Raw genomic sequence first — 16397 nt, 5'->3', positions numbered from 1 at the left:
GAAGGCCCCGAATCCTGTCTGTCTGGTGTGCCTTCTGTGATGATGGCTTGTAGCCTCTTGGCCGATGCAGGTCCGGAATCAAGGGTCACTGTTGGGGTGCCAAGATGGGGGCTTCCCCGTCCCATCTCTGCCGGCTGCTAAGGATGAGAAATAAGTCGTCCCGGACACGAGCTGTTGTTCCCTTGGGATGGGGTGGTGATTCCCTCTAGTGGGGGACACCCCAGCCCTTCTCTGAAACAGTTTTTATTGGGAATGGTGTGTGCAGGGGTACACAGCGTGCATAGCCCATCAGTCAATGTCAAAGGCCAATAGTCATGCAAACACAGGTGTCATCTCGGTAACAGCTGAAGGAACACAGGTCTGTCTGCCTCAGGTCAGGGTCTGTGAGTCATGCTGACGCCAGATGGTCTGCAAGACGTGTTTCATGACATTAGGACTTCGCTCTTTATGCCTTGAACTTAAATATCCCGTGTATTTCGACAGAGCCATAAAAGTAAAGCAAGCTTCAAAGGGTATGATGTATTCTTTAGGCCCGATTTCCCGCGGGCACCCTGGGTGCCCGCCTCCAGCACTCCCGGCGTTGCAGTCGAGGCCCACGGGCCTCTCTCAAGGCCTTGCTTGTGGAGCGCGGCAGTCTCCGATGCCACACAAAGTGGTCCCCAACACGTAACCATTTAAAACATACCCAGATAAGAATGTAAAACTTACCCTTCACTCTCCAGCTGTACAAAACACAGCCCGGAGATCCTGTTTAGCCTGCAGGCTGTAGTTTGCTGATGCCCAGTTCAGACTTCAAATAAAGAGTAACCCCTATCACCTGATGGGAATTTGACTCGCTCCTTCCGTTAGATAGTCACACAATCATCTCTGCTGCAAAGTCACCAAGAGGAAGACTTACACAGGACAGGCCTCCTGAGCTGGGGTGGGTTCAGTGCTGACTGACGGTCTCCCCTCTCCCCCGTCCCAGGGCTTTTCGTGGGAAAGGAAGGCCCCATGATCCACAGCGGCGCAGTGGTGGGCGCTGGCCTCCCTCAGGTAAGGGCGGCAGGGAGGGGAAGCCCTTGGAGCGCTTTCCTGGGCAGGGCACTCTGTGAGGCCACCTGAACACAACTTCAGAGTCTGATCATTGATTCTAGAGAGAGCGGGAGGGAGGGAGAAAGAGAAACATCGATGCGAGACAGGAACAGTAATCAGTTGCCTCTTGCGTGCACCCCAACTAGGGACCAAACCCGAACCCCAGGTGTGTGTCCTGAGCAGGATTCAAACCAGCGACCTTTGGGTTTGCAGGATGACACACCCAGCCACCTGAGCCGCACTGGCCAGGCATGACACCTCAAAGTTTTAACAAGGCCCTGCCAAGTCCTAGGGCCAGAATGGGACCCAGAGAAAGTGTGTTCAGACGGAAGCCCCCTGGTGCCCCCACAGCCACTGCCCGGTGCCTCCACGGGAGGTGGATCGGTGGGTGGCTGGCTCAGCGCCGCCGAATCCCAAGGGGCCGGAAGCCCGTCCGAGGTGGCTCCGGGCGCAGGGCTGCGTGGACTGCCCCTGAGGTAGCGCAGGGCCAGCAGCAGCCCCCAGTGTGGAGCCGGCCTAGCAATCAGACGCTCCGTCCTTATGGGCTAGTCTGCAGGTGGGGGACATCTCCGTGCCTCATGACCTGTCACTTGTGGACACATCCCTGTCCCCTTCTGAGGGGACAGAGTGACCGACAGTGGTCGAAGCAGAGGAGAAAAGTCGGTCTCGTCCACAGTTCGTCTTCTCTCTCTGTCTTGCTGCCGCCCCCACCTCCCGGGAGCGAGCGGGGGTGGGGCGGCTGCATGAGCATTTGGCGGACAGGTTGGCAGGTGGCGCCTGGGCCCTTCTTCCCGCCACCCCGAGCAGGGCCGCTTTATCTTCTGCGGCAGCTTCCATGTCCTCCCAGCCCTCCGCTCGGCTGCGTCCCTCCCCATTTTCTCTCTGACAAGCTGACTCTGTACAAAGTGCAGTTTCCGAAGATCCTAGAAATGCAGGGTGAGGAAGTATCTCCCAGAGATACTTCTCTTTCTCTGGGCCGCTGTTCCGCAGCCCTTATGCCCAGGTGTGCGGGGGGGGGGGTGTGAGGGGACCCCCCGGGTCCTGCAGACTTGGCCCTGACTTGGTTTCCTCTCGTTTTAGTTTCAGAGCATCTCCTTCCGGAAGATCCAGGTGAACTTCCCCTATTTCCGAAGTGACAGGTATGGAAAGGTTAGGAATTGGACTTTCTTTTTTTGGCTGCTGCTTCGTTTTTAAATTAAGTTCAGTGGGGCGACGTTTGCCGCCCCTCAGACCCAGTACTCGCTCTGGCTGGCTCTTCGTCTCCCCTGCTGGGCGGGCAGTGGGCGACAGCCGGCACCACAAAGGAGCGGGCCTTGAGCTTCTGTCCTGGAAATAAGCGACAAGGGCCCGGCTGGTCCGGTGGTTTCTGTTTTGTCGTGAACTAAGGCCTGGAGGCATCGTGACCAAGGGAGATGAAAACCACGACCGAGACAGTCCACAGGCACACCCCCAGGGTGAATTTCATAGTCCAGAGCAGTGTACTTGGTCTGCTGCCTTTCTGGGTTGGAAGGTGTAGGTGTGCGCTCTCTCTGTGCTTTTTTGCCCTGTGGGGTTTGTGTGTGTGGAACTGCCAAGCACGCCAGGCCCGTGGCGTCGGGGGCCCTGGGTCAGAGCTGCGGTCCACCTTCCGTCTTAGTCTTCCTGTGAGTCATTGTCACCCACGCCTCTGCACGTAACCTGCACTTGGACGTTTTCACGAAGCCGTGGCTTCCTGGAAGGAAGAGCTGCGGAGAGTACGGCTCGGCGGGGGCTGCACTGGGGCTGAGGAGCTGTGTTCAGGGGGCCCCTCCACCTGGTGGAACTCAGGCTGGGGAGAGCGCCTGGCCTCCCCAGAGACCTGCCCTCCAGCCCTGACCCCCTGGGTCCCGAGATAAAGTGTTGGCAGATAAGGGAAGAACTGCCTTTTGCGGCCTGAGCGCTCTTTCCAATAAACTGCCGGTCTCTTCTCTCCTCAGAGACAAGCGAGACTTTGTATCTGCAGGGGCAGCCGCGGGCGTCGCCGCAGCTTTCGGGGCTCCCATCGGGGGCACCTTGTTCAGCCTGGAGGAGGGCTCGTCCTTCTGGAACCAAGGGCTCACGTGGAAAGTGGTGAGGGGGACCTCCAGGAAGAGCCTTCTCCCGGGCTCCGTGCGCAGGGTTAGGCTGGGCACACCTCGCCCGGTGCCTGTGGTCCCGATGATCAGCGTGGCTCCCTTACTCGGAGGCTCCTTTGCCTTAGGCGCCCATAACTGCCAGGCCGTGGACTCGCCCGTGCTTTTCGTATTCGTGCCGCACCGTCCCACGTCACACTGCCCTCATCCCCTCTCGGTGAGCCGCCCGACAGGAGGAGGCGGCGCTGGCGTGGCCGTCAGGCAGGCAGGGCCACCCCTGCACCGAACCCCCGTCCACTACCTCAGAGTAGTACGTTCTTCCTCTCGCATCTACTGTTCCTTTCTGGCTCAGGAGCCGGTGCGTAACTGGCTGTAAGCAAATAGGCTGTAACAACAGGCTGTTGAAACGGAAGCCTCTGGTGGCCGGCCCGTAGCGCAGTCGGTCACACCGGGGGTGCCTCCCCTGCAGTGGTCAGCGGTCCCTGGATCAGACCTGGGGTTCACAGGTTTCTGTGCACAGCAGGGGCTTTACGGGGAGGGAGCGTCGGGGGGAAGTAGGAGCTGTCACTGTGGAACGTTCTTGTTTTGTCGCCTGTCCCTAGCTCTTCTGCTCCATGTCGGCCACCTTCACCCTCAACTTCTTTCGTTCTGGGATTCAGTTTGGAAGCTGGGGCTCCTTCCATCTCCCCGGGCTGCTGAGCTTCGGCGAGTTTAAGGTACGTTTCGCCCTTTTCCCCCAGAATTTATTGCATGACCCGTGACAGCTGCTCTAAGTACCAGAGAGAAGTGATCAGAAGGGCAGGCGCAGCTTCTGGAGGGGGGGTCTCTGCCCCACCAGCCTCCCAGGCTTGCCTCCTGCCCGGGGTGGGCCGGGCTGCAGCACCACATGGCTCCCCGGGAGAGCCGGCAGCCTCTGCTTCCGCCCCCGCCTGTTCTCAGGGGCGCTGTGGTATTTCTCTCTCCCTCCCTTGCCCTTCTCTCAGTGCTCTGACTCTGATAAAAAATGTCACCTCTGGACAGCTGTGGATTTGGGTTTCTTCATCGTGATGGGGGTCATTGGGGGCCTCCTGGGAGCCACATTCAACTGTCTGAACAAGAGGCTTGCAAAGTACCGTATGCGGAACGTGCACCCGAAACCTAAGCTCGTCAGGTACCTGAGCTGCCCCCTCCCCAACCCGTGGAGGCACCCCAAGCTTTGTGTGGGCAGGGGCATCTCTCCTGAGGGGGGTGACCACGGGACCAGACCCTGCCTTCCACACCAGCTCTGATTCCACGTCCGAGACTGGGGCAGTAGACAGGGTCATACACCTACTGTATCCGTCAGGCCAGAAGGCCGAGTCTGAGCTTAACTGATACCAGAGTTGCGGGTGGACCCCCAGTCTCTCCGGACTTGCCACTAGGCCCTTGATGAGTCAGGAGGGCCAGTGAGACTCTCACCCCAGGACCTGATACAAAAGGCCGTCTTGTTCCTCAGCGAGAGCTGGTGTGGACGCAGCAGCCCCATCCCTGGCTGCCCACTCTTTACGTAGAAGTTGCTGGACCAAGTGCTGACTGATTGGGGGCCACTGTGTGTGCATGGTCTCTGGGGAGACGGGAGCTGGGGGCCGGTGGGGTTGTGTGCTGAGTTTCCAAGGCTGGAGTGTCCCGTCATCGAGTAACCGCGGCCCTCCCGTGCTTTCCAGAGTCCTAGAGAGCCTCCTGGTGTCCCTGGTGACCACCGCGGTGGTGTTCGTGGCCTCGATGGTGTTAGGGGAATGCCGGCAGATGTCGTCTTCCAGTCAGCTCGGGAATGACTCGTCCCTGCTCCAGGTAACCCCCGTGCAACTGCAGCCTTTGTGCCGCGTCCACAAGAAGGATCCAGAAACATGCAGGACGTGTCTCTGTTTAGAGCTGCCGAGCGTGGTGGGCACGGTGTTCCACACCTGCCCGGTTTGCCGAGAGGGAGGGGCGTGCAGCAGCCCTCTTACGAAAATGAGCGTGTGTCCTCCATCTCCCTCGCTGTCCTGGCCCTGGTATCCCAGAGGTGAACTCCGGCCTCTCTCTTTCTCTCTTGAACAACACTATTTGGAAGCAGAAGCCGGGGAGGTGGACAGCCGGCTGCTTCTTCAGGCCCCCGTCTGTCTTCCGACTGTCCGCACCTGAAATGTGCCACCAGCCTTACCTCCTCCCCCACTGGTGATGGTGGGTCGCACTGAGACAGGGCTGTTCACGGTGGTGAGGTCACTTACTGGCATCCGTCCTGTCTGCATCGCCCCTTTTCTGTTCTTAGGAGCATGTGGTAGTTTCCAGAATCTCTCCCCAAAAGGGCAGGGTCCGTGGGGCAGGAGTCAGAGCTTACTCTGACCAGTGGCTTCGGGGCCAGCCTGGAGGTGAGTCTGCGAGCTGGACTTTGGTTGGTCAGCTGCGCGGTTCTGGCCTGTAGGTTGGAGCCTGGGGAGTGCTAAGTACCTGTCTCGTAGTCCCAAGTGGCCACTCAAGTGCCCCAGAGCCCCTCTGGGGCCTTTGTCTTGGATGGCTGCTGCTTCAGTGTCCCCGGGCTGGCCCAGGCAGTGGAGCGGGGGTGGGTAGACTGCAGCCCACGGGCCAGACGCAGACCTTGGCAACTGCTTGTTTCTGTGTAGCCCTCGAGCTAAGACTGGCTTCCACATTTCTAAAGAGCTGAAAGAGGCCAAGAAGACTATGTAACAGAAGTTCTACGTGACCCCTGCCTGGTGTGCCTCAGTGGGTTGAACGCCAGCCTGCAAACCAAAGGGTCACTGGTTCAATTCCTGATCAGGACACAGGACACAGGCCAGGTCCCCAGTTGGGGGCGTGCAAGAGGCGGGAATCCCTATCGATGTTTCTCTCGCAAATCAATGTTTTTCTCTCTCCCTTCCCCCCTCTCTAAAAATAAATAAAATTTAAGAAAGAAGAGACAAACTGTATATGGTCTGTAAAAGCTAAAATATGTACTGTCTGGCTCTTTACAGACAAATTTTGCTGACCCGCTACCAGTTATTCCCAAGGCCACAGCCTCATTACTAGACTGGTATCTCTTAAAACGTGTTCCAAGGAACACTGATTTACATGATTCAGAAGCAAAAGGAAATGGATTCTGTGCTCAAATGGGTTAACCAGAATGAAATAAGTTTCTTTAATGCTGGACTTCATAAGGCCCTTTCAAGTTCCAGTAAGAGTGATGAACGTTTGGAATGTTCGCTGTCCCCGATTTCCAACAAGGTGCTTTACAGAATGGTCTCACATGATCCCCACCACGGCCGTGTTGGGCTCGTGTCGTTATCCCTGTTCTGCAGGTGGGAAAACAGGGGCCAAGCGAGGCCTTGACCAAGATCACTCAGCAATATGCAGCATGGGGTAGGAGCCGAGCCATTTTATAGATGAGAAAACTTAAGCAGCACAAAAGGAAGTACCGTATTTTGCTGTGTATAATGCACATGGTTTTAGTGCTAATTCCCCATGGGGGCAACCTTTCCTGCAGGTCCCCCCGTCCGCCACGGATGAAAGTAAATAAGACGTGATCTGTTTGGGGAGGAGAGGTGGCCGATCCCTCAAAAGGGAAGGGCCCTGAGCCCCCCCACCCCCCGCCAGGAGCTTTTATTGGGTTGTAATACACAGGAATACAGGGTGGCAAGGATCAAACAGTAGATAACATTTCAAAGAAATCTGAGGGCTTAGTATGAGTCAGAGTCTGTCAGGAACAGAGTTTCAGGGTTTCTTGCTGGAACCCTTAACATATGAATGAAAGCACTCTTAGCAGAGCAGATTTCACAGGTTTATCAGGAAGTCTTTGTGATGCCAGATTTTTCCCCAGGACACGCTCTAGCAAGGCGAGGAGCTGCACCCCTCCCCATCAGGTATTCAGGCTTAAGTGGATTAGAGCCAGGAAGTCCTTCTCTCGGAGGACATGTGGACTCATAGTGGGGATGGGGGGGTCTGTTGCTTGCTCTTTGTTGCAGCCCTCTGAGTCCTTCCATGATGTTCTCCCAAGTGATTGAGTCTGGCTTAGGTTTCCCCTCACTGTGAGGAGACTTACCCATCAATAACACAGACCAAGCTTTGGGGACAGGGAGAGGAAACTGAGACAGAATTTGCTACCAGAGGCAAGCTTTGTCTCCTGTGGCTCACATTCTGGAGGTCACTCGCTCATCCTTAGCCAAGGGGGGTAGAGTTACAATTCCTGAAACCAGGCAGAGCGGTCCCCAACAATTCCCGTGTATAATTCACATTGTACGTGGGAGTTAGTGCTGCCCACATGTAATGCCATCCTCCTTTTTCACTCAAAAATTGGGGCAAAGAGTGTGCATATCATACGTGGCAAAATACGTTACCTTTCCTAAGGTCAAGTCCCTCTGATCTGTGAGCCCTCACCGTGCTTTTAGGGGATGCTCTGATTTCCGGTAAGTGCTTCTCAGCACATGCAACTCTTCCCAGGGAGCCTTCAGGACTGGCGTTCCTCCAGACATGGTTTGGGAAACGCTGCGTGTGTTGGCTGTTGCACTGTCATCTCAGCTTGTCCTTCCACACATTGCTGTCCTCAATGTTTCTCCCTTGCCAGTTCTTCCCTGCCACGTTCCACCAGTAGGGGGCGCTGCCCCCCCCAGCAGTGATCCTCCAGCTGAACCCAGCCAGGTTCAACTCGTAGGGTTAGACAAGCCCATCACCTAGTGTTGTTAGCGTGTCCACACAGGCTGTCTCCACAGTGTTATCAGCAGGACTGAGCCCAGGACAAGTCCACATGCTCAGTGAGTTTTGCAGGAACCCTTTCTGTCTGGTGCCCAGTGACAGGGGTGAAGTGCACCCCCTTGTTGTCACACACCATCAGACGGAAGGCGAGAACTTCCGTAGTCCAGACACCCTTGCCCTTGGAGGAGTTAGGCAGCGCCAGAACTTCATCTTCCTGCACAAAGTGGTGGCGAGAACTAGAGGTCTCAGATGCGAAGGAGTAATCTGTTTTCCCAGGCGGGGTTTTGTTCAGCCGGGTGGAGCCTGGCAGGGGCAGCAGCCGCGCCTCCTGTGCATCAGGCCTCGTGTGGGAGCGGCTTTGCTTCTGCAGCAAATTCAGGGTGGAACCCACGTTAGAGCATTAGGTCAGCCCTACCGTGGACACAGCCTCGCAAACCTGCCAACCCCCCACCACTTGTCTGTCACCTGCCTCATCTTCCCCTAGTCGCCGGGGTCTCAAGTGGGCTTCCAGGAGTGTCCTTCACAAAGCTAGCACGGGGGGCAGAGGCAAGGCCAAATCCACAGGGACTCCTAATCATAGTTATGTTTTTTTATGAGTGTGGGTGAACAAGGGCCCCCATCCTGATTCATCATTCCCAAAATGTAAGGAATACAGTCTCAGTTGTCTGTTCTTGGGTGTAGAGCTGTGTTTTAATGCCTGCTTAATTTATGGGAAAAACTTAAATGCCAGAAGTTTTCGACCTAGCTGGGGACCTCCTACTTGAAGATTGAGCACTGCAGTCGGGTGTACTGACCTTGACTTGTGTTCCTTAGGTCACATCAGAAGATGTGAATTCAAGCGTCAAGACCTTTTTTTGTCCCAATGAGACCTACAATGACATGGCCACGCTCTTCTTCAACCCCCAGGAGTCTGCCATCCTGCAGCTCTTCCACCAGGACGGTGCGTCCCTGCGCGCCCACGCGTCCCGGGCGGCTGGTTTTTTCTCCAGAGAACGAAGAACAGTAACTCCTCAGCCCCTCTGCTGGCCCTTAGTTCTGGGCAAGGACGGGGCTTTCCCGCTGTCACACCAACCCAGACAGATCAGTGTTCCTGTCCCCCGTGGTGGTGGCGATCTGGTCGGGGTGTGGAAGGGCCTGGCAGGAGCCAGGGTGGCCTGGTGGGCCTTGGGGGGCATCCGGCAGCAGGACTCAGGTCTGCCCTCGCCTTGCAGGCACCTTCAGCCCCGTCACCCTGGCTCTGTTCTTCGTCCTCTACTTCCTGCTTGCGTGTTGGACTTACGGCATTTCTGTCCCAAGCGGTCTCTTTGTGCCTTCTCTGCTGTGTGGAGCTGCTTTTGGACGTTTGGTTGCCAATGTCCTCAAAAGGTACCGTGTGTGTGTGCCTGAGCACGCACGTGTGTGCACAGATGCACACGTGTGTGCACTGTGGCCCCTGCCCCTCCCCCAGGTGTGATTCTAAGCCACGTTCTCGTTTTCCCCCTCCACCAGCTACATTGGCTTGGGCCACATCTATTCGGGGACCTTTGCCCTGATCGGTGCCGCGGCTTTCTTGGGCGGGGTCGTCCGGATGACCATCAGTCTCACGGTCATCCTGATCGAATCTACCAACGAGATCACTTACGGGCTTCCCATCATGGTCACTCTGATGGTGAGCACTCCCCTGCTAGGCCCCTTTCAGGTCCCGGGCCAAGTTCACCCCACAGCAGTCTCTTTTCAGGTCTTTGCTGTGTGTTGCAGGTAGCCAAGTGGACAGGGGACTTCTTCAATAAGGGCATCTATGACATCCATGTGGGCCTGCGAGGGGTGCCGCTTCTGGAATGGGAGACAGAGGCAGAGATGGACAGGTGAGGCCACGATGCCCCGTGTGTCCTGTGTTCAGAACTTGGGCACGCTGCGGCCGAGGAAGGTTGGTTTGAGGGTAGGAAATGGTTATTTAGACTCGGGTTGGAATTAAGTGGAACGTTAAAGAACAGGAAGGTCGTTAAAATAGCAGGCACGTTGGTTCCCAAATATGTTTGGGGACACTGGGGACAGCTCGGTGTGACTGGGCACTGGGACAGGGCAGGGGCAAAGGGGCTGGCCGGTCATGGGTTTGTTTGGTTCCTGTGGTATTCTGGTTAAACAGGAAGTGAGCGCTCTGCAGGAAGTCAGCGTTAGGGTCGAACGTTTAAGGGCCTGCCAAGCCCTGTTTGAGAACTGGCCTGCCTCGCGCACCTGACGGGGTCTCGTGCTGTCAGCAGTGATTTTCCTGGGTGCACAAATGTCTGCGCCTCCTGTGTCTGGGTTGTCACACGAGGCCCTCGGAGTCTAGCAGAGGGGCCCACAGAGTTCTGTACGGAGGCAGAGAGTGAAGTGTCAGCTTCGCAGGCCAGGTGGTCTCTGTCGCAGTTACCCAGCTCTGCCCTATAGTGCGGAAGAAGTCGTGGACAGTGTGTGAACGACACAGGCCGGAACTTGACCTGTGGGCTCTGGTTGCCATCCCTGGTTGAAGGGGCACCCAAACCCTTTTGTTTTTTCTTTACTTTCAGTAGTAGAATTAGCAAGTCTGTGGTGATATGTGGAATGTGCCATGTAGTACTCAGAGGGGACGGCCAGTCAGTCCCCTGGGCGAGCGGATGGGGTTGCGCGAGGGGACTTTGCATATTGAGCCGAGGGGCAGGTAGAGGCCCGGCAGTTTGACGAAGCAGGGAGCGCGTTCCGGGCATGGGGACGGGCATGTGCATCAGACATGGTTTGGGCGAGGCATCCCGGGCGGCCTGGGTGGCAGGAGACCCAGCACAGCCCGTCACGGCCTGCTCCCAGGGGCCCTCACCCGAGGCTGGACGGCTTCCCTCCCTCCCCAGGCTGAGAGCCAGCGACATCATGGAGCCCAACCTGACCTACGTGTACCCGCACACCCGCATCCAGTCTCTGGTCAGCATCCTGCGCACCACGGTCCACCACGCCTTCCCTGTGGTCACCGAGAACCGGGGCAATGAGAAGGAGTTCATGAAAGGCAACCAGCTCATCAGCAACAACATCAAGTTCAAGGTGAGAGAAGCAGCCAGAGAGGAGAGGAGAGTGACAGATGACAAGTAGTTCCGTAGCACTGTCACTGACTAGCACTGGTCACACCCCGCCGATGTGGTGGCTCCGGTCGCCTCCGAGGGGTCAGCACGCTTCACTGTGTGCGACAGTGAGCACAGCGAGTGTGAACTTCGTCCAGGCCAGCGAGACACGCGCCCATTCTCCCAGGCGGCACGAGGACAGATTGGTGTTTACTCGGCAGTCTCTGGGCTCCGTTACTCACGGTGTGCAGGACGTGTCAGGGTTCAGAGCTGCCAGCTGCAGCAGCGGACGGCGCCTGCTTCAGAAAGAAAAGGCAGCTGGCAGCCGCAGGACCCACAGGGAAGCAGGAGAGCCAGGCTGGTGTGTGTGCCCTGGGCGTACAGGCGGCCAGTGGAGGCTCTTTGGGGGCCAGGAGGCCTCCGAGCTGGCTGTGCCGTCCGTGGGGGCTCCCAGTGTGAAGTCCAGGCAGAGGCAGAGTCCCATCGCCACACCTGGGTCATGTGCCCACCCCTTGGCTTTGGGGGCTGAGAGGCACAGAGATTGGCAGGCCACCAAGACGTGACGTGGGAGAAGGGTTGTTCCCCACTGGAGAACAGAGGTGCGGTTTCCAAATCAGAGGAGCAGGGATGTCGGCTGAGACCAGAGGGTCTGCAACAAGCCCTGGGGCCCCGAGAGGCTCCTGTGAGTCCCCGAGCCACTGCAAGGATGCCTCGTGATCCCTGTCGGCCTGGGCTTTGGACCCCCTCTGCGGCCCACACTAAGCGTCACGCTAGTAGCGTCACAGCAGATGCTGTGCTGGTGCGCCTGCGTGCGGCCATCCACGGCCTCCCCGCCAGAAACCTCTGCCATCGTCACCCCTCCCCACCCCCAGAAATCCAGCATCCTCACCCGAGCCGGTGAGCAGCGCCGACGCAGCCAGTCCATGAAGTCCTACCCGTCGAGTGAGCTGCGGAACATGTGTGACGAGCACGTGACCTCGGAGGAGCCAGCGGAGAAGGAGGACCTGCTGCAGCAGATGCTGGAGCGCAGGTGAGGGCGCAGCTCCTCCCACCGCACGAGTGCAGGGCCATCGGCCTATCGGGGGTCGGGAGGGGTCAGCGCTTGGCTCCGGAGCTGTCTGGGACGTTGGGGAGGGGTCGTCGGTCGTGGAAGACATGCGATCCTGTGAGGGTGCACTAGGCAGCGTCTGGTTTTTACGTAACAGATACACTCCCTACCCCAACCTATACCCTGACCAGTCCCCAAGTGAAGACTGGACCATGGAGGAACGCTTCCGCCCTCTGACCTTCCACGGCCTAATCCTCCGGTCGCAGCTTGTCACCCTGCTCGTCCGAGGAGTTTGCTATTCCGAAAGTCAGTCGGTAAGTCTATCTCGTCCCCAGTGGGATGGTGGAAGGCACGAGGGCAGGAACACAGCCTCCGCCTCGGAGAGGAGGGGACACTGGGAGTCCTGCACCGGGGGCTGCTGTCTAGGGGCAAGTGCTGCCCCACGGCCCCTCTGCGCCAGTCGCTGTGCTCCAGGTGACACCGAGCAGGGCATGTGAGTCCCCCCGCCCCTCTCACTCTGCACTTAGTCTCTCACCTGTCCTCAGGTGTCCTGTCGGCCTGCAGGCTTTTAACACATTTCTGTGTTTTAGTTTCTGCTATGCATGAACTTGCTCAAGTTACCAAAGAAGTATCGTTCTTCCTGTAAATTTCCCCGCAGTTTCTTTTTTCTCTTTCATTGGATTTTGTGGAGCTACACGGGGGGGGTTATTGTCCACAGTGGTTCCCCAGCAACCTGAGACCCGCTCCCCCTCACAAGCTGCATCCCTTCAGGGAGAGCCGGAAAAGGACCTGAAAAAGTTTCTTAGAGGCCTGTTTTCCAACGGACTCTCCTGATTCAGGTCTTGTCCATTGCACGTCAGCTGAGGCCATGTGCGGTCCAGCTGGCTCATGGAAGAGCAGCACACCCAGGGTGGGGCGGGGCAGGGCAGGGAGGGCCTCCGGTGCAGAGATTGGGGCTTGAGGGGGTGTTCTCTGGGGAGGACCAGCCTGGCTGAGAATGGGGGAGAGGGGACGAGTGGAACACAGGGGACAAGGAAGTTGGGGGTGTGAAGTGGACCGGATTGCAGAGGCCTTGCCTGCACACCCAGCCAGAGCTGGCCTGACACAGCGCTGGGAGTCGTGGAGGGCAGAGAGAGCCGCGTGCAGCGTGGACTCAGGGAGGAGGACCGAGCAGGGCAGCGGCCAGTGCTGGTGGTCACTGTGGTCGCCAGTGGTGGCAGCCCAGGGGCCCAGTGACAGCAACAGTGACACTCAGGGTGGAGGGGCAGGAACCGAGCCAGTGTCTGGGTTTCCTGTGGCTGCTGTACCCGGCTGCTGCTGACCGGGGGCTTCTCTCCACAGTCGGCGCTCTCGTAGTTCCCGAGGCCAGAGTGCAGCCTCTGGGTTGGCAGCGCCTCACGCGCCGAAGGCTCCGGGGAGGCTCCTCACGCCTCCCGGGTCAGTGGTGGCTGCCAGCCCTCCTCAGCGTCCCCTCCCTGTAGATGCGCCACTCCCGTCTCTGCCATCTCATCACGCGGTCTTCTCCATGCGTCTCCTCTTTTTATGAGGGCACCCGTCACTGGGTTTAAGGCCCCCTAATCCAGGAGGACCTCATCTGCAAAGGCCTGGCTTCCAGTGAGGCCCCGTTCCCAGGCTCCAGGTGTTAAGACTCGGATTTCTCTTTTGGGAGCACACGAGCCAACCCACGCAGCCAGCCTTGGTGCTGTCCTCCTCTAAACGTCAGAGTAGCACGCGTCCGTTCTACAGATGGAGAAAGGGGAGTCCAGGGGAGTTCGGAGGCTTGCCCAGGTGGCACAGCTGGGAACAGGCTGAGAACTGGCCTCGGATCAGTGTCTCCCCCAAAGCACCTGTTCTGGCCGCCTTGCTCTCGGGGGCTGTGGCTGGGCAGATGCAGACGAGGAGGGGGAGGGGCTCTACCTGTGGCCCTGCCTGGTGCCGCAGTCCGTGCAAGGCACGTGTCTTGGTTGGGTTTGCAGAGCGCCAGCCAGCCGCGCCTGTCCTATGCCGAGATGGCCGAGGACTACCCCCGGTACCCTGACATCCATGACCTGGACCTGACCCTGCTGAACCCCCGGATGATTGTGGTGAGGAGGGCGGCCCTCAGGGAGGGGCGGGGACAGGCCCCCCCGTGGTCAGTCCATGCTGGTTGGCGTCCCATCCCAGTGAGGGCAGCACTGGCCACCACTCACTTGCGTTGTCTTGCCTCTGCAGGATGTCACCCCGTACATGAACCCGTCCCCCTTCACTGTTTCACCTAACACCAGCGTCTCCCAAGTTTTCAACCTGTTCCGGACGATGGGGCTGCGGCACTTGCCGGTGGTGAATGCCGTGGGAGAGGTGAGTGTGCAACTGGGCCAACCCCGTCCATCCACCCGCCTTCTAGAAGGGACTCTCTGACCGCAGCGCTGTTTGGGAGTCAGGGCTTCTCAACCCCGACGACAGGCGAGGACCCGCCAGGGAGGCTTCCGGACCAAAACCGCCTCTGAAACTCTCCCACGGGAAGTGATGAGGGAGTGGGTGGGTGGGGCCTGAGCTGGCCTCACCCACTTTCCCCTTTGCCCTCTGTATTTCTCACATGCTGTCTCCAGCATGGCCAGCAGATGTCGCCAGTGGCACTGTGGACTAGAAACTCTCGGGCCAGCTCTCTTCCCCTGGGCTGGCAGCGCTCGGAGGCGGGTGGGGGTGGGGGGTGCCAGTTCCCCGCCTGCTGTGGGCATTGATGACGTTAAATGAGAGGATTTCAAGCAGGACACTTGGACAGTTTTAAAAGATACAACACTCAGTATTTAATAAGTATTGCTACAGATTTGACCATTTTTTCTTCTTAGAACTCCATATTTCTCCTGTTACACAGTATTGTTTCATTGTAGAAAAATAAGACATAGATAAGCAAAAAAACAAAAAGCAATACCAACCACTATCTCTCCAGAGGTGGCAGTGTTAATTTTTCAGTTTATCTTTGTTCTCTGCACCTAGAAAGGGGCTTCACGTACCGAGTTTTAATGAGAACGACATCAGGGTTGTGCCGGTGCGCACCCTGCAGGGCATGACTGCACCTCGGAGCCGCTCACACGTGAGGTCCGGGGGCTGCGCAGCGCCTGCTCTGTGGCTGTCAGCCACCACTCAGTCGTCATCTGTGCTGGAGTGTTGGTTAGATGTCAGTGCAGTGGTCCCTTTTCGGGGCTCCCCACACGTGTTGCCAGGTCACCCCCCGCCCCAGAGGGGGCAGGTTCCTCCCTGAGGTCGAAGTGCACAGCACAGCTCCTTCGGATGCAGTTGTTGCCACCGGGGCTGCCAGTTCACAGTGTGTGGCGCCTGCCTCAGTGACAGGGTGTCGCTGCGATGACAGTGAGCAGTGGCCCTTCAGGAAAAACCCCACCCCTCTGCCCCCCACACTCTCCTGTGCGTCTGCTGCCAGGGGCGGGCTCCCCCCACTGAGCACTTCTCTGACCCTCTGGACGCCCGCTGGCACTGTCTGCCTGCCGAGGCTGCCAGGCGCCACAGGCTGCGGGCTCAGTCCCCCCACTGCCCTCGGCGGTCGGAAGTCCCAGTAGTCCCCAGGGCTTCTGACCTGGCTGTAAACAAGGTTTCCGTGGCCCCTGGTCACAGAACTCAGGGAAGCAGTCTGCTGACAGGTTCCGGTTTATCACTAAGGGACACGACGCAGCCATAGCCTGACAGAAGAGACGCACAGGGCGCCGCGTGTGGAAAGTGTGCCAGGCTTCCTGCCCTCCTGGCACGCTGCCTCCCTGCACCGGCCATGCTCACCGGCCTGCAGGTTCTCAGAACCCTGCAGTTCAGGGGTTGTCATGGAGGCTGTGTTGCACTCGCAAATGATTACATCATCGGCTGTTGGGGAGGGATTCAACCCCAGCCTCCCCCACCCCAGGCAGCCAGCCTCCATCCTTAGGGTCTTTCTACAAGTCACATCATCAGGTGTGGTTGGAAGGGCTTGTTAAGAGAAATAAAAGACGCCTTTATTAACTCCTACCACTTAGGAAATTCTGAGAATTTTTAAGAGCTTTTTGCCGGAACTTGGACAAAGAACAAATATGCACTCGTGTTTCTTGTTATGAGTCAGTATGACGGTGGCTCAGAAGATGGCATTTACAAGCCGTGGGGTCACGGCCTGTCAGAAGCCTTGGCCAGGCCCTTCCTCCGGCACCGGTACGGGGAGCAAGCAGGCTGGGGTAGCTGAGAAAGCCAGATAGTGCATGCCCTGCCTAAAAAGATGGGCGAGTTCAGATTGTAGCTGGTCTAACCACAGTGCGTTTTGAAGCTAAGTTTATGCCTCCGGTTTCTGAGCCCTGGTTACCTGCGTCCCGTTCCGTCTAGAAATCAGGTGGCCTTTGAAGCGAGGGTCCTCGTTCTGTGGCCGTATCTGTTCCGCACCGCCCGGGGCCCAGTTCTGCCTCCTCCGGCTCTCGTGACGGACCGCGCGAGCCCTGTTTGCTC

General features: G+C 58.0%; 1 protein-coding gene across 2 annotated transcripts in view; it reads left to right on the top strand.

Moving 5' to 3' along the window:
- The window catches only part of CLCN6 (chloride voltage-gated channel 6), a 37239-nt gene that overhangs the window by 17776 nt on the left and 3066 nt on the right, over nucleotides 1–16397 (top strand). Inside the window, exons 9-23 of one of the 2 annotated variants that reach the window (XM_037165680.2) lie at nucleotides 968–1035; nucleotides 2155–2213; nucleotides 3030–3162; nucleotides 3767–3880; nucleotides 4148–4314; nucleotides 4847–4973; nucleotides 8661–8787; nucleotides 9059–9212; nucleotides 9336–9495; nucleotides 9585–9691; nucleotides 10691–10877; nucleotides 11767–11924; nucleotides 12100–12256; nucleotides 13919–14026; nucleotides 14154–14279. In XM_037165680.2, the coding sequence (XP_037021575.2) occupies nucleotides 968–1035; nucleotides 2155–2213; nucleotides 3030–3162; nucleotides 3767–3880; nucleotides 4148–4314; nucleotides 4847–4973; nucleotides 8661–8787; nucleotides 9059–9212; nucleotides 9336–9495; nucleotides 9585–9691; nucleotides 10691–10877; nucleotides 11767–11924; nucleotides 12100–12256; nucleotides 13919–14026; nucleotides 14154–14279 (1952 nt within the window). Of the gene's footprint in view, nucleotides 1–967; nucleotides 1036–2154; nucleotides 2214–3029; nucleotides 3163–3766; nucleotides 3881–4147; nucleotides 4315–4846; nucleotides 4974–8660; nucleotides 8788–9058; nucleotides 9213–9335; nucleotides 9496–9584; nucleotides 9692–10690; nucleotides 10878–11766; nucleotides 11925–12099; nucleotides 12257–13918; nucleotides 14027–14153; nucleotides 14280–16397 lie in introns of those variants that run through there. The other variant, XR_008390671.1, reaches the window with a different exon arrangement.

Source organism: Artibeus jamaicensis, unplaced genomic scaffold (assembly GCF_021234435.1).
Source record: "Artibeus jamaicensis isolate MK-2021 breed Jamaican fruit bat unplaced genomic scaffold, CSHL_Jam_final scaffold_847, whole genome shotgun sequence".
In the NCBI taxonomy this organism is placed as follows: domain Eukaryota; kingdom Metazoa; phylum Chordata; class Mammalia; order Chiroptera; family Phyllostomidae; genus Artibeus; species Artibeus jamaicensis.
Note: the sequence above shows the minus strand (reverse complement) of the source record. Positions and strands in the feature narration are given on the sequence as shown.